Below are 14,109 nucleotides of genomic sequence, written 5' to 3'. Positions count from 1 at the left end.
CGGAAGCTCAGGTGTCTCAAATCCTGCGTTCCGCAGGGGGAAGTACATTGTTTTACAACCAAAGAGGCCGGCTTTTCCAGTTTCCTTCCTGCGCGTGGACTCCGGACCTCCCTGCGGTTAGAGCGCCGGTACCGTGGCTGCGTCTGCGCTATTTCAGGGGGGATTTGGGCTCCCGTTTCGCATGTGGATTACATTCGGCCCCGTTCCGTCTTTGTCACAAACGACAGCCAGCCCCAATAACTACGCTCCGGCGGCCGGGCCCCGCCCCGGCACGGCTCGCGCTTGCGCGCAGCGGCGAGTCGCGCTCTCCGAGGGGGCGGGGCCAGGAGAGCGTCACGCGGCCCCGCCCCTCCGTGGTGGCGGCCCCGCCCCCCCGCGGTGGCGCCATCTTCCCCGGCCACGGGAGGGGTCACAGGTCAGCGCCGCAACCTCGCGTGCGGCGGGCGGGCGGGCGGGTGGGCGAGCTGGGGATCGCCGCGGCGCGGGGGTGGGGGTGGGGGCGGGCACGCGCGGAGGGCCCGGGGGCCTGAGGGGCCGTCTCCTGGGCTCAGCCGGCGCCCTGGTCTGAGGAGGAACTCCAAGTTGTTTTGCCGCTTTTGTTTTTCTTCTGGAAACTACAGTACTTGGGAACGCTGTGCGGTGTCGCCGGCCGGACCGCCCGGGGAAAGGTGAGGAGGCGCCGTGTCGGGGGGGGCGCCGGGCCGGAGGAGGGGGCCGGGGGCGGGGGGCGCAGCGCGGGCTGGGGGAGGGGCCCGGAGGCGCCGGTCGGGGGCGGGGGGCGCAGCGCGGGGCGGGGGCGGGGGCCCGGAGGCGCGGGGGGCCGGGGGCGCCGGCCGGGCGCGGGGGACGAGCGGCGCGGGGGGCCGGGGGCGCCGGGCGGGCGCGGGTGCGAAGGGCCGGGGGCGCGGGTTGCGGCCGGGGCGCAGCGCGTCCTTGTTGCTTTCCAGGTGCGCGTCCCGAGGGACCATGGAGCCGGGGCCGCGCCCCGCCGGCAGCAGCTGCGGCAGCCCCGCCGGCCTCTCCCGGGAGTACAAGCTGGTGATGCTGGGCGCCGGCGGCGTGGGGAAAAGCGGTAGGTGCCCGGTGCTTCCGTTTCCCAAGAAGTGCTCATCCGCACCCACGCCAGGTGGGAGGCTGACACTTGTCCTTTCCGTGGGTCACCTCTGTGGATTTTAACTTCCGTTTCTTGTTTTGAAGCCATGACCATGCAGTTCATCAGCCACCGATTTCCGGAAGATCACGACCCCACCATTGGTAAGTGGAGTTACCACCTAAGTTTCTAAATAAACTGTGTGGATCTGTCTTGGTGTCAGTTTTTGAAACCCTTTTTAACTACTTCTTTTTGGATCCTTTGTGGGTGTCCTTGTAAGATTTTTTAACAAGAGTTTCAGAGTACTGGGTGAACAGATCATTCTTTTTTTCTCCCTTGGTAGGTCGGTAAGCCGTCTTTGGTGTCTGTCTTTTCTTGAACGTTCATGGAACACTTTGGTCCGTTAGGTTTTCGGGGTTCCCAGGCTGTATTGCCAGGTAAAAGGAAAAGTGTCCAGGCCTCGAAGCCGTTTGCTGTCACTTCTCTAAGGGTCTCTGGCTCAGTAACTATGAGTCAGCTGGTTTGAACTTCCACAAAAGGAAGCAGAAAAACAAGTCCAGCCGGCCTGCTGAAGTCTGACAACTCAGATCTGCAGCCTGGACTTCTTCCACTGGAAGCTCCTCGTTTACTTCCTTATTCCTCAAGTTTGTTGCATAGTAAGGTCGTCTCTTATGTCTCCTGTAACTCTCAGTGCTCTGTTGTTGGCAAAACACTGGTGGAGGAAACAAATTTTGTTTGGCCTTTTCAAAAAAGTTGCTGTTCTCTACAAAGATTATTACTGTCATTCCTGAACTATAAGGAAGCAGGTGTGATTCTAAGGGGTTAAAGATACAAAGAAAAATGGAGGGGAGGGGGACGTGAGGACGGGTGCCACACTAGTATTTTCAGAGGGTCACGGTCCTGGGTCTCGAGGGAGGATTTCACTGGGTCAGGCCTCTGCCGCCCTGTTTTCCACAAAGCCGGTGAGAGAGTTCTGTGCCCAGCCAGGTTTGGATGCAGTCGTATTATGTAGTCCATGCTTCTGTGGCTTGAGGAAAAGAGAAACACTGCTTGTTTTTTTAAACGTACAGCATTGCTCAGGGATTCAAACTATGTTGAGAATTCTAGAAATAAACTCAGTTTAGGGCTTAAGATAATTTACTTAGAACTTCACAAATATTTTTTTTTTCTTTAAAGCAAAACTTGTATGTGTTCTCTGAAAGAGCTAATTTTTTTAATCAGCTGATTTTATCCCCCCCGCCGTCAGCTGCTCTCCTGACAATACCATCTGATTCAACAGCATAGACTTCCGTGTCTTGAGTTCCCATTATGTGCTAAGTACTGTTGTAGGTCCTGGGAGTTCAGTGGTGAACAAAAAGATGCAGTAGTTGCTCTCATGGAGTTTACTATTTAGGGTCTTTTCTTTAGAGAGCTTTGTTGCAAACTTTGGCTGTTAACTCAGAAGAAAAATTCTATATTGAAGCTAGTACATGTGCAAGTATGTGTACGTGGTACACATATACACATAACTAAAATATCAGGAAACTGTGTTTATGTCACTGCATGTGGTATGCTCTTGTGTTTTTTCTTGTAGATTTTTGCTTGTTTATTTTAATGCTGGTCCCAACCCATTAAATTCATTCACAACTCCCTAATCCTAGCGGATCATGGCCTGTAGTTTGAGAAACACTGGTTCAGTGGGCTCTTTGAGGAAGAGTCATGAGCAGGGGTTCAAGAAAAAATACTGCAATACACTGGGGTGTAAGCAGCAATTGTTTGAATGATGAAAATATTGAGTGGGTTATTTCTTTTTTTTTTAAATTTCCTTGTATTTTCAAGGTTCCTATAATAATGCACATAAATTTGTTTTCATAAAGGAGAAATTATGACAATATGGATTATTTAGAAAAAAGTATATGATTTTTTTTTTCTTGTATAAAAAGGAGGAACCATAGTATTTGGTTAAGTAGGTAAGGCTTTTGAATCAAGCAGCTCTTGGTTTTAATTCTGGCTGTTTTAATTAACTTTGTAATATGGGAAAGACATTTAATGTTTCAGAGTTTTTCTTTATCTGTAAGGTGGAGATAATACTACTATGGATTGGTATATTTGTCACTGTTGGAATATTGCCACTGTTGAATGAATTAAGGTATATAGATTACTTAGTGTAATGCTTGGCATCTAATAACTATTTAACAAATGGTAAAGTTACTTTTGGAGCCTAATTTTTGGGGGGCAGGGGGAGAGGCAGAAGGAGAGAGAGAATCTTAAGCAGGTTCCACGTCCAGCTCGGAGCCCAATGCAGGGCTCAATCTCATAACCCTGAGATCATGACCTGAGCTGAAATCAAGAGTCGGACGCTTAACTAACTGAGCCACCGAGGTGCCCCAGAGCCTAATATTTTTTAAAAAGACAGAATCCTTGGGCGCCTGGGTGGCTCAGTTGGTTGGGCGACTGCCTTCGGCTCAGGTCATGATCCTGGAGTCCCGGGATCGAGTCCCACATCGGGCTCCCCGCTGGACGGGGAGTCTGCTTCTCCCTCTGACCCTCTTCCCTCTCGTGCTCTCTATCTCTCATTCTCTCTCTCAAATAAATAAATAAAATCTTTAAAAAAAAAAGAGAATCCTTTTTTAGCCTAGAATTTTAGATGAAGTCTTAAAAATATAAACAACGAATAAACCTAGTCATCACCTAGGTGAAAAACACAAAACAACTCACTTGAAGATCTAATTTACATATCTCAATGGATTGAGCATGCTTCCTGAGAAAATCTGGACATTTAAAGAACTCATGTATAATCTACTTCTCTATAAGATGAATTTTAAAATAAGGTTGCATGGTGCCAGGCTGGCTCAGTTGGTAGAGCATTCGACTCTTGATCTTGGCGTCCTGAGTTTGAGCCCCACTTTGGGCTTAGAGATTACTCAGAAAAAAGTTAAAATAAGGTTACATAATTCCTGTGCTTATGGGTTTATAGTAACCTTTCTTCCCTCCTGTAGAAGATGCGTATAAAATCCGGATCCGTATTGATGATGAGCCTGCCAACCTGGACATTTTGGATACGGCTGGACAGGTATTAAATCTCAGAATGCTACGTGTAAAGGTATTTTTCACTCTAGTAGAGGGGAGGGGAAGGCTTACGCAGAGAAGATCACCAGTTCATCTCTCTTAATTTTTCATGCTCTCTGACTCAGGATAGCAGGTAATTGGTATATGTGTCTTCTTTGATCTGAAATCATAGCTAATGTGTGTGCAGTCCTAGGTTTCATCACTCCATTAATGATCCGGTTCCCCTGCAGGCAGAGTTTACAGCCATGCGGGATCAGTATATGAGGGCAGGAGAAGGGTTTATCATCTGTTACTCTATCACCGATCGTCGAAGTTTCCATGAAGTTCGGGAATTTAAGCAGCTTATTTACAGAGTTCGACGCACTGATGATACACCTGTGGTTCTGGTGGGAAACAAGTCTGACCTAAAGCAGCTAAGACAGGTGAGGAGAGAGCAGAAATGCAGTCTGTGGTCTCAGGTTGGCCGCCGTTGTTTCACTGTATATAGATTCCTTTGCTTTAAAATAAAAGTTTTAAAGTAACTTCTCTTTAACCTTAGAAATTTCTCTAAATCTACTGATTTGCAATTAACTTGGATAAAAATCTGGATTTTAGAAATCAGTTTACAGGATAAAATCCACAGTGTGGGAATCAGATGACAAATAGAGTACGTATTACAGAAGGATCATGGAATGTTCCTAAAACCTTAGAAAATAATCAACCAATCTGTTTATGTTGCAGCAGGACAAATGTAGGTTAGACTTCAAGATATACTTCCTGATGGTGAAGATCATGAAGGGGACCTGGAAGGGGAGAAAAGGAGAAATTGTAGAGGATTCTAGAGTAAGCTGGACTCCCCAGATTGGCAACAATGTGTAGAACCTGGCTGTCTGGTGTAGAGTTGAAGGAATAGTGGACAGGCATATTGGGACCACTGGTGGAAGCAGCGGAGTGGGTACAGACTTTTCCGAAGTAGTCTGACAGTAGATAAGTTCACAGTGCTTCTCACTTAATGCCTGTTTGAAAAATCTGTCCAGGAATTTATATATAAAATGTTGGTTGCCAGGCTGCTTGTGGTAGCCAAAAGTTAAAAAAAGTCTAAATGTTCAGACCTAGGAGAAATTATGTTCTATCCCTAATTGGCTATATCGATTTGGATTTCTTATATAGTTGGATTAGAAATAAATCACTTCATAGGAAGGAGGAGTTGAGCTCTCTTTCTGTTCAGATTGCCCCTTCACTTTTCACTTCTGGGGGCAGTTGTGATTGTTTTCTGTGGTCACCACTGTGCATTTTCTCATGTTTACATTTTTAAAGGTCACCAAGGAAGAAGGACTGGCTTTGGCGCGAGAATTCAGCTGTCCCTTTTTTGAGACGTCTGCTGCATACCGCTACTACATTGATGATGTGTTCCATGCCCTTGTACGGGAGATACGTAGGAAAGAGAAGGAGGCAGTGCTGGCCATGGAGAAAAAGTCTAAACCCAAAACCAGTGTATGGAAGCGGCTGAAATCACCATTCCGGAAGAAGAAGGACTCCGTAACTTGAAGGGAGGATGTGCGTGTTCGCCTGTGAACCGCAGGGTTTACTCTGAGCAACCCAGTGGCCTGCACGAGTGAGCATGGCGCTTGCTCCTTCTCCTGTCGTGACCGTTCCTCTAAATGTAACTGATGAAGGGGGTATGCCTAGTGGGAGTCTTCAGTGACATGGTGTTTAGAATACTGTCTTTTTAGCTAATTCTGATTTATTAACCCAGTGGAGCACTGTCTACTTGTAAATTGTCACATTAGAATCTGATCTACCAATGTTTTGGGTTCTGTTCCTGGTATTAGTTAATTAATGTCGATTGTTTCCACCCTGGGGGAGTTTGTATACCATGTGTGTTTTACGAAACCCACAGGAGGAATTTTCTGCTATGCATTACTCTGTGTCCTTTTCAATTTGGGTTCCCTGAGACCTTCCCAGGGAAGGGCCTCACTTTCTTCTATTCACAGGTGCTTCCTGGACACACAGCGAAAACCACAGAAAACCAGGTTCAGGGCATTGCTGTGGAGCTGCCTCCTGTCACAGATTAGGGGTTTATGAGCTCGGGGACGCCAGGCCGTGGAGTGGGGCGGGCGGGACTCCACGTAGGACCATGTTCCCAGTGCAAGCCTGGCTTTCCTAGAAAGTGCACATTCAACCCAAATGCACTGAGCTAGGTGAGGATAAGCAGAAGCGAGTGAAATGTAGGAGAGTTTCTTCTATGAAGTTATTTTGTTCTTGCTCTCAGGATTTAGCTTTTCCTTAGCTTCCAAGGCCTATGCTTTGGGAGCCATTACTGGATTACTAAACTCTTTGTTTAGACCCTTAGTTGGGACAGCCATGGCCTTGTGCAGGTTTATTTTTTTCCCCAGAGATGCGCACACCAGTACATTTACATTAGTGCTTCCCTGTGCTGTCTAGCAGAGCTAGGCCTGGGGGAACGTTCTCTAGGTCCTTCATCAGACTGACTGCATTGTCCATATGGAAGAGACATCGGGAGTTAGAGTAAAACCATGTATGTGCCTTCTCAACACAGACAATCACTAGACTCCGTGCTCAGAGAAGAGAAGCCTGGGCGTCTTCTGTGCTAACGAGCCAAGCACGAAGTTTTAGAACTCCTGTGTGTTGAGTTTCTCATTGAAGATTTCTTTGCAGGGACCTTGGGGAGTTCACTGCACAGGGCTGCCTGAGCCTTGACAAAACTTAGCCTAAGAGAATACCACCTCGATATTTGTGCATAGCTGGGGAGCTAGTGTCCTGGGAGAGGGCACGGCTTCACGTATGGGTGGTGCATTCGCTCTTCTAGAATCAGGATTGTTTGGATATCTGGACTTAACTCTTTGTGGAGGTTAGGTGCAGAAGTGCAAAGAATAATGTGGCACAGATTGAACATTAAACGTCACGGGCAGAGTTTGTGACCATCTTAACCCCGAAACACGCGACTGCAGCGCCATTTAGAAAGTGTGCCCCTCGACTTACTGTTCTCCACTTTACTGACAGGCAGAAGGATAGGCTTATTGTGTTTTTTTCCTCATACTCCATGCGATGTCTGTTCCAGGTATTTAAAGGTGATGGTTGTGCCTTTTTTTAGCTAGGTCGTGGTCCCTTTTGAAACCAAATAAATCACGTTTTATGGTACTCAAGCCATCCAATAGTGAAAGACCCAGAATTTGAATCTTTGCAGGACAGAAATCTGATAGGAACCATATAGCACTTTAGAGAAGCATGAAGGTAGAAAGAAATGCAGTGCAATTCTGTTTTAACAGTATTTCACCACATTTAAATTAGCTTAGAGCCTTTTACATGTAGTGCCTTAGTTTCTCATTACTAATGACCTAGGGAATTGTAATTAGCGTCAAGCAAGAACTTGACAGCTGTATAATCATTCAGGACATTCAAGGCGGCAGAGAAGATTGCCAGAAAGATCCATAAGTTGGGGGAATTTGTATTGTATATAAGAAAAATAACAAATTTGTGTTTTTAAGACTGTCACTGTCCTGTATTTGGTCATTGGATTAATTAGCCCATTAGTATTGAGAATTCTATTCATGGTGCTAAATAGTTTGAGGGGGTATAATGTGTGTAGGTAACAGCTCTAGTCTTAGTGATCATAACTGTATGTAATTTTATAAGCTCTGAAGAGTCAGGTTTATCCAATTTGAGGGCATTAAAATCCATTACTGCCTGGAACTTTGAAGAGAAACATTCAGGGACACATTTGAAAGCACTGGGACTGTTGATGCCTGCGCCCGATTGTTAATTTAGAAAATTTAGAGTGAGCTGTTAGAATTCAGGAGGGGATATGTTTAATTTTATTAAATTTTAGCAAGAATTGGTCTGTGATGTTTGGGGGAGGGAGAAGGAAGAGCAGTCTTTCACTTAACGCATGTGTATGTGAAGACAGTTTATATGACACAATACAGAACTTTTAAACAACTTGTTGGGCTTCTCCTTTACTTACCTGTGCATGGGTGGAAATGCTTAGAGTCATTGCACAAAAGTCATTTTAAGAAAATACAATACCATGAGATTTTATGTTCCGGAAAATACGGATTCAAAAATGTGAGTGCCCACCATGTGCAGGACACCTGTGTTGAGTGCGTTGGGGCGTGGCATGGAATGCTCTTTCATTTAGAGAGAGGACCTCGGCTCTTGGGCAGGTGGACAGGCTGCAGGGAGGTGAGGCACCGCGGTCCAGCTGCCAAAGAGTCTCCATGTGACAGTGAGTGGGGTTCCACCTCTTAAGTGACTCTGGACTCTGGTTCCCCACCGCGGGCACTGTTCCTGTTCTGGCTTCGGCAGCCAGGACGCTTAAGGGTGCTTGGTGTTTGGCCTGGCGGAGTGAACTGCCACCCCTGGGATGGGGTGGGGGGGGCGGGCAGGTGCCTGAGGAAGCCTACTGAGACCCTGTGTGCAGAGAGGTGGAGTGGTGGGGAGACAGAAAAAACACGTTGGAGATGATGGTGTGTTTGCCACCTGATGAAGGGTTCAAGCTGTTTCAAGTGTGGAAACTAAATGTGAGACCGTGAGGAGGAGTCATTGCCTTATGTGAAGGTCATTGCTTTTGTCTCTACTACTAAAAATGGGCATTGGCATTTGTGGAGAGGACTTGGTTTGGACCTTAAAGGAATGTGTTTTTGTGTTGTCATTACTTGTGTTGAGCAGGTCAGCATTGGTCATCAGGGTCCACTCTTGAACCAGGTAGTGGAGTAGCGGCATTCCCTTCCCTAAGCTAGCCTCTGTTAGGCGGGGCACGGTGGTTCCATCAAAGTGTTCGTGGGTCTCCTCTGTGCACTGCGCACCATGTGAGACTGGGATTCGAAGGGACAGACGGTATCCCTGCTCTGGAGCTTTGACAAAATCATCATATATGGCTGGAGATGGATTGTGAAGTAGTAGATGACCTGCTTCCAACTGGGAATGTTACAGAAATCCAGAGAAGGAAGGCCCCTGTAGGGCTGGGTCCAGCGGGGCACTGAGTGCTAACGGTAGAGCAGGCAAGTCGAGGAGAGGCTGCATTTAACCTGCGTGGAATAATAGAGAAGATCAAAACGAGGTGATTTCTGAAGTTTCTCCTCATTTCTAGTGTTTATTGCTTATTTTCTTTAAAAATATCAATTTAGGAAACTCCTGACAGTTGGTAGTGTTTCTCCTTTTCCAAACTTATTGAGAAGGGTGACAAAGAAATTGAAAGTCTTACTTTTTAGGAGTCAGTGTTAACATGGACAAGCACTTGACTTTAAGAGATGGTTCAGTACTGAAAATGGATTTGTAGTCATCTGGGATTTGCTCAGCTTCAAATTAAAGTTTGTAATCAGGGGCTCCTGGCTGGCTCAGTCCGTTGAGCATCCAACTCTTGATTTCGGCTCAGGTCATGATCTTAGGGTTGTGAGACTGAGCCGCCAGTCGGGCTCTGCGCTCAGTGGGGAGTGTCCTTGGGCTTCCTCCCTCTCTCCCTCTGCCCCTCCCCGCCTGCTGCCCAAGCACCTCGTGCTCAGTGTCTAAGATAAATAAAATCTTTAAAGTTTGTGTTCAAACTATGTTCATATATTCATCAGCTCAGCTGGAACTGAGGCTTGTGGCCTGGCCTCACAGGGAAGTAGTTAGAGGCCTGAGTTCTCTGATGATCGCTCGCCCTGTCCTCACATACCTCTAAATGCTTTTGCTGCACAAATTAATTTTGTCTTTCTCTTCTTCCCACTAAGAATTGTGTTAAATAATTAGGTATAACATAAGTTAGAATAATTAAGAAAATAGTGTATTTCTATTTTACTCAATTTTTGAGAAGTTTTTTTCAGTGGCAGTTGGAAGCGGAGCCTCGCTGTTCTGCTTGGTTTGCTGGTTGTCCGCGGCTCGGTGCTGTTCTCTTCCCGTGTGGCTGGACTGCACCCACATCTTTGGGGAAAGCCAGAGCCACCTCAGCTCCTGTCTGCGGAAAGCGCCTTGTCTCTCGATGAGTGGAGTTGGCTTGCTGCTTGTCTGGTGCAGAGGACCAAGCATGGTCTGGAAGGCAGGATGGAGTTTAGATTTTAGGAAAATGCAGCCAGACAGCATAATTGAGTCAACCCGTACTTAGAGCCTTGCAGACCTATTTCCCTTCACTGTCCAGACGGTTGGAGCTGGGGCAAGGGTAGCTTCTTTAGGCTAACACAAGTTAGTGGACATAACCAAAGACTCCTAGCACGTGGTTTCTGCTCCCAGGGGCGTACAATGGATTGGGAAGGCAGGGCAATTCATAGGCAACCTAAAACCATGTTACATCGACTAATTAAAAGAAAACAGGAAGATTTGGATTAAATTGGTAGGTAGAATTAGGCCATGAAGATTTCTCAAAAAGTGAAGATGCATGACTTGGAACCACAGAAAAGTCAAGCACCTGTATGTAGGACGGCTCCAGCGCAGGATTGGAAAGTGGGTGAGTCAAGACTATCCTGGGGTAGGCAGGATGAGCATCGAGAAGCCCGCTGTGGCTCAGAGGACACAGCAGGACACCCACAGGGCGGGGCTGAGTGCGGGGGAGGCCGCGAGGGCCAGTCTGAAGTGGGCGTGGCTCCCAAGTACCTGTCCGCCCTGGATCAGAAACAGCCAAGAGTGGTTCTGGGTTTTTTCTCTCATTTTCTTAGCTTAACCTCTGGAGATTCTGATTTGATGAATTCTGATAGGATCCAGGAATGTCTATTGAATCCCAGACGATTGTGAAGGCAGCCATGCTGCCTTTCCTGAGCCAGACAGTGTCGAGTGCCCTGGGTGGGCGTCTGAGGGGGTGGTGTGTGGGGGTGACGGCTGGCTGTCACCAGGTGCCGAAAACATTAGCGGCTTTTGTCAGGGCGGCGTGGGGTGGGGAGCACGGAGAGGAAGCAGTAAGAAGATGCAGGACGAAACAGGGGCCATGGCTGGGGGACAAGCAAGAAAAGTAAACTCGTACCTTGTTATGAAGGACACCCCTGGATAGGACAAAGGACTGTTCAGTCTTAGTGTTTGGGGTATGCTGAAATTTCCAATCAGCTTTTAAACATGAGTTGGCCTCAAGATAAAATTACTGAAATGTTTTAGCTTTGTCTAGTAGTCCTTGCTTAAAAAAATTCAGCACACGCGATCATATCATTAAGTCACCCAGCTTTTTTGAACAAAAGCTGCTGGGGTGGGGACGTGTCGTTTCCTGCCCTTCCCAGAGCTGGTTATTGCTAGTTTTATTGCAGTTTGCTCTGAGCCAGGAGAAAATCTCTAGGTTCAGAACTACCCCCCCCATCGGATGTTTGCCCTAGTTTCCTTGCACACCAGTGCTTGATAGGAAGGTGAGTTCGAGTAGGTGCTCAAATACAGTATAATCCAATATAAAATCCCTGCTGGCCGGGAGGGCGTCCCTGCACCTCTAGGTTAGTCCCACCCAAAACACTGTGGCCACTCTTACTGTCAGATCCCCAGACAGCCTCAAGAGCACATGTGGGTCTGGTTGCAGCTAAGACACACCTACCACTGCCACCACCCAAAAAACTAACAAAAACAAGACTCCACTCTGGACCAGACTTCTTTGGAAACTCCAACTCAGTCATAAGTAGGAAGAGGCACAGATTTTTTTGTGTTTACTTTAGGTCTGCTTCCCAGACAATATTGTGTCCCCTGCCTGTCTTCCTTCATTCCACAAACCCTTATTGAGCGCCTGCTGGATGCCAGGTATGGTGTTGGATGTTGGGAATTCAGCCTTCTGAATAACAAGAACGCAGGTCTTGGTGGCTCGGTTCTGTTCTTCAGGGATATCTTTTTTTTTTTTTTAAGTAGGCCCCACACCCAGTGTGGGGTCTTGAATTCCTCACCCTGAGATCAAGAGTCGTATGCCTACCGAGCCAGCCGGGTGCCCCAGGCACCTCTGCTGCTGATGTGCACAGTCTCATGTCAGAGATGCAGATTGAGTGGTGGAGAATGGCGGTGGGGGGTAAGGGGACGTGTAGGAGCTCCTGCTCCATGGTGAAAAATTCAGTGTCAACTTGGAAAAATGCCAGACAGGAGACTGATTGGGTGTGAGTGAATGTCAATCATGAAAACGTCCAGTTTCGGGAGCCTGCGACTCTTGATCTCGGGGTTGTGAGTTCCAGCCCTGCATTCGGTGGAGAGATGACTTAAATAAAAGTTAAAAAAAAAAAAAAAAAGGAACAGAGATATTCTCAGCTTTCTGGAAAATTATGCTCTGTGGCTAAACCGATTTGCTCTTGAATCATTTATATTTTTTTAGCTTTTATTTGACACAGCACAAGTAGGGGAAGTGGCAGAAGGAGAGGGAGAAGCAGACTCCCTGCTGAGCAGGGAGCCTGATGTGGGACTCGATCCCAGGACCCTGGGATCATGACCTGAGCTGGAGGCAGACGCCCAAGCAACTGAGCCACCCAGGTGCTCCACTCTGGAATCATTTAAAGAGGACCCCAAGTGCTAGGCTGTTTGTCTCATCAAACCACAAGGTACGGGAGGTGGATGAGGTTGGCGGCTCTTCTCAGAGTTTGTTATAAGAAGATCATAGGAGAAAACGCTGTGGGCGGACAGATGCTGGAGGAGGGAAGACAATGTGGTCCCCATTTACTTCCAGCCCAGCACCCATTCCTCCTTCCAAAGGAAATGACATCTTTTTCAAGAAGCCACCCATTTCCCACACCCAGGTCCAGGGCAGTCCAAAAGACACTCCCTCCTTCTTGCCTGATAGGCTCAGCAATGACCACGTGGCCCGTTTTGGGGCCAGAGATTAGAGGCGAGAAAAGCTAATGGTTTCTGGGGGATGCTTTACCTTATTTTTTCTGGGAGTGGTCCTGAAGCAATCTCCTCTTTTCCCCTGGAACCGTTAGGGTTAAGCAGACATTGCATGTCGTGTGGCCCCCAGGAAGCACCCGGGACCCTCGCGGTGCTAGTGACATTTTTCCAGAGTGCCCCGAAGCAGGCCCTGCCCGTGGACTTACACTTGGGTGAACCAGTACATGTTCTTGGTATTTAAGCCAATTTGAGTTGGGTTTCCTGTTAATTGTAGACAAAAGCATCTTGACTGAGTGCCAAGATACTCTTACCATCATTGTATTATCGTATTATTTTTTCAGACTTACCCCTAAAGAGAGAGCAATATGCAAAATTACCTGTGGGCCATGATTGCAACACCAGCTAGCTGCGGATGGGAAGGTGTGCGGAAACTAGTGATGTTCCCCTGTCGATGGATGTTTTTCCCGGTTTCTATGAACTTGTACTTTATATTACGTGTTTTCCACAGTGACCGTGTGTGACGCCTCAGGGAAAAAATGCGCAGGAAATAAGACTAGAAGACAGAAGGTTGGGAAGGTTCTGGAATCCCGGCTAATTTTTTTTTCCTTTTCTCTTATTTTCCAACTTTTGTATAATATGCTTATTATATTACTTTGTCATTTAAAAAACTTTTTTATTTTTATTATTATTTTTTTAAGATTTATTTATTTAACAGAACACACATGAGTCGGGGGGGGCAGGGGAGGAAGGGCAGAGGGAGAAGCAGGCTCCCCGCGGAGCAGGGAGCCCGATGGGGGGCTCGGTGCCAGGACCCTGGGACCACGACCCAAGCCGAAGGCAGACGCTTAACGACTGAGCCACACAGGTGCCCCTAAAAACTTCTTCCCTTCCTTCACTGAAACCTTAAGAGTGGGGGCTTCCTTTCCTGCTTCCAGAAAGGAAACACGTGCACACGGTGAGGGCAATTTCCACAGGAGAGAAGGTAGGAAAAGTCATTGTTCCAGATTTCAGGGCGTGCAGGGGTCCTCGGAGCACCCCGGGGCATGACCCCCGAGGGGTACGTTAGCCTGCATTCCTTCTCTTTCAGAGCCTTTCTCAGTCTGTGATTGCATATTTACTGGTGGGATCATCTGATTATGGCTGGTCCTTGTGTGCCTCGGGATCAGTGTTGTGCCCCCAGCACCTGGCATATGCTACGCTCTCAATGACAAATCTTTGTTAGGAATTAATGA

General features: G+C 47.5%; 1 protein-coding gene across 1 annotated transcript; it reads left to right on the top strand.

Annotated features, from left to right (window-relative positions):
• The first annotated feature begins 369 nt into the window (after nt 1-369).
• On the top strand, nt 370-8,077 carry RIT1 (Ras like without CAAX 1). The gene is made up of 7 exons (XM_027613104.1): nt 370-415; nt 621-668; nt 948-1,072; nt 1,198-1,254; nt 4,069-4,142; nt 4,369-4,560; nt 5,435-8,077. Exons 3-7 carry the CDS (start codon nt 967-969, stop codon nt 5,663-5,665), a joined length of 660 nt encoding a protein of 219 aa, XP_027468905.1. The 5' UTR covers nt 370-415; nt 621-668; nt 948-966; the 3' UTR covers nt 5,666-8,077.
• Nucleotides 8,078-14,109: the final 6,032 nt, after the last annotated feature.

Source organism: Zalophus californianus, chromosome 10, assembly GCF_009762305.2.
Source record: "Zalophus californianus isolate mZalCal1 chromosome 10, mZalCal1.pri.v2, whole genome shotgun sequence".
Classification (NCBI taxonomy): domain Eukaryota; kingdom Metazoa; phylum Chordata; class Mammalia; order Carnivora; family Otariidae; genus Zalophus; species Zalophus californianus.
The sequence above is the reverse complement of the archived record's forward strand: the minus strand, read 5'-3'. Positions and strand labels throughout refer to the sequence as shown.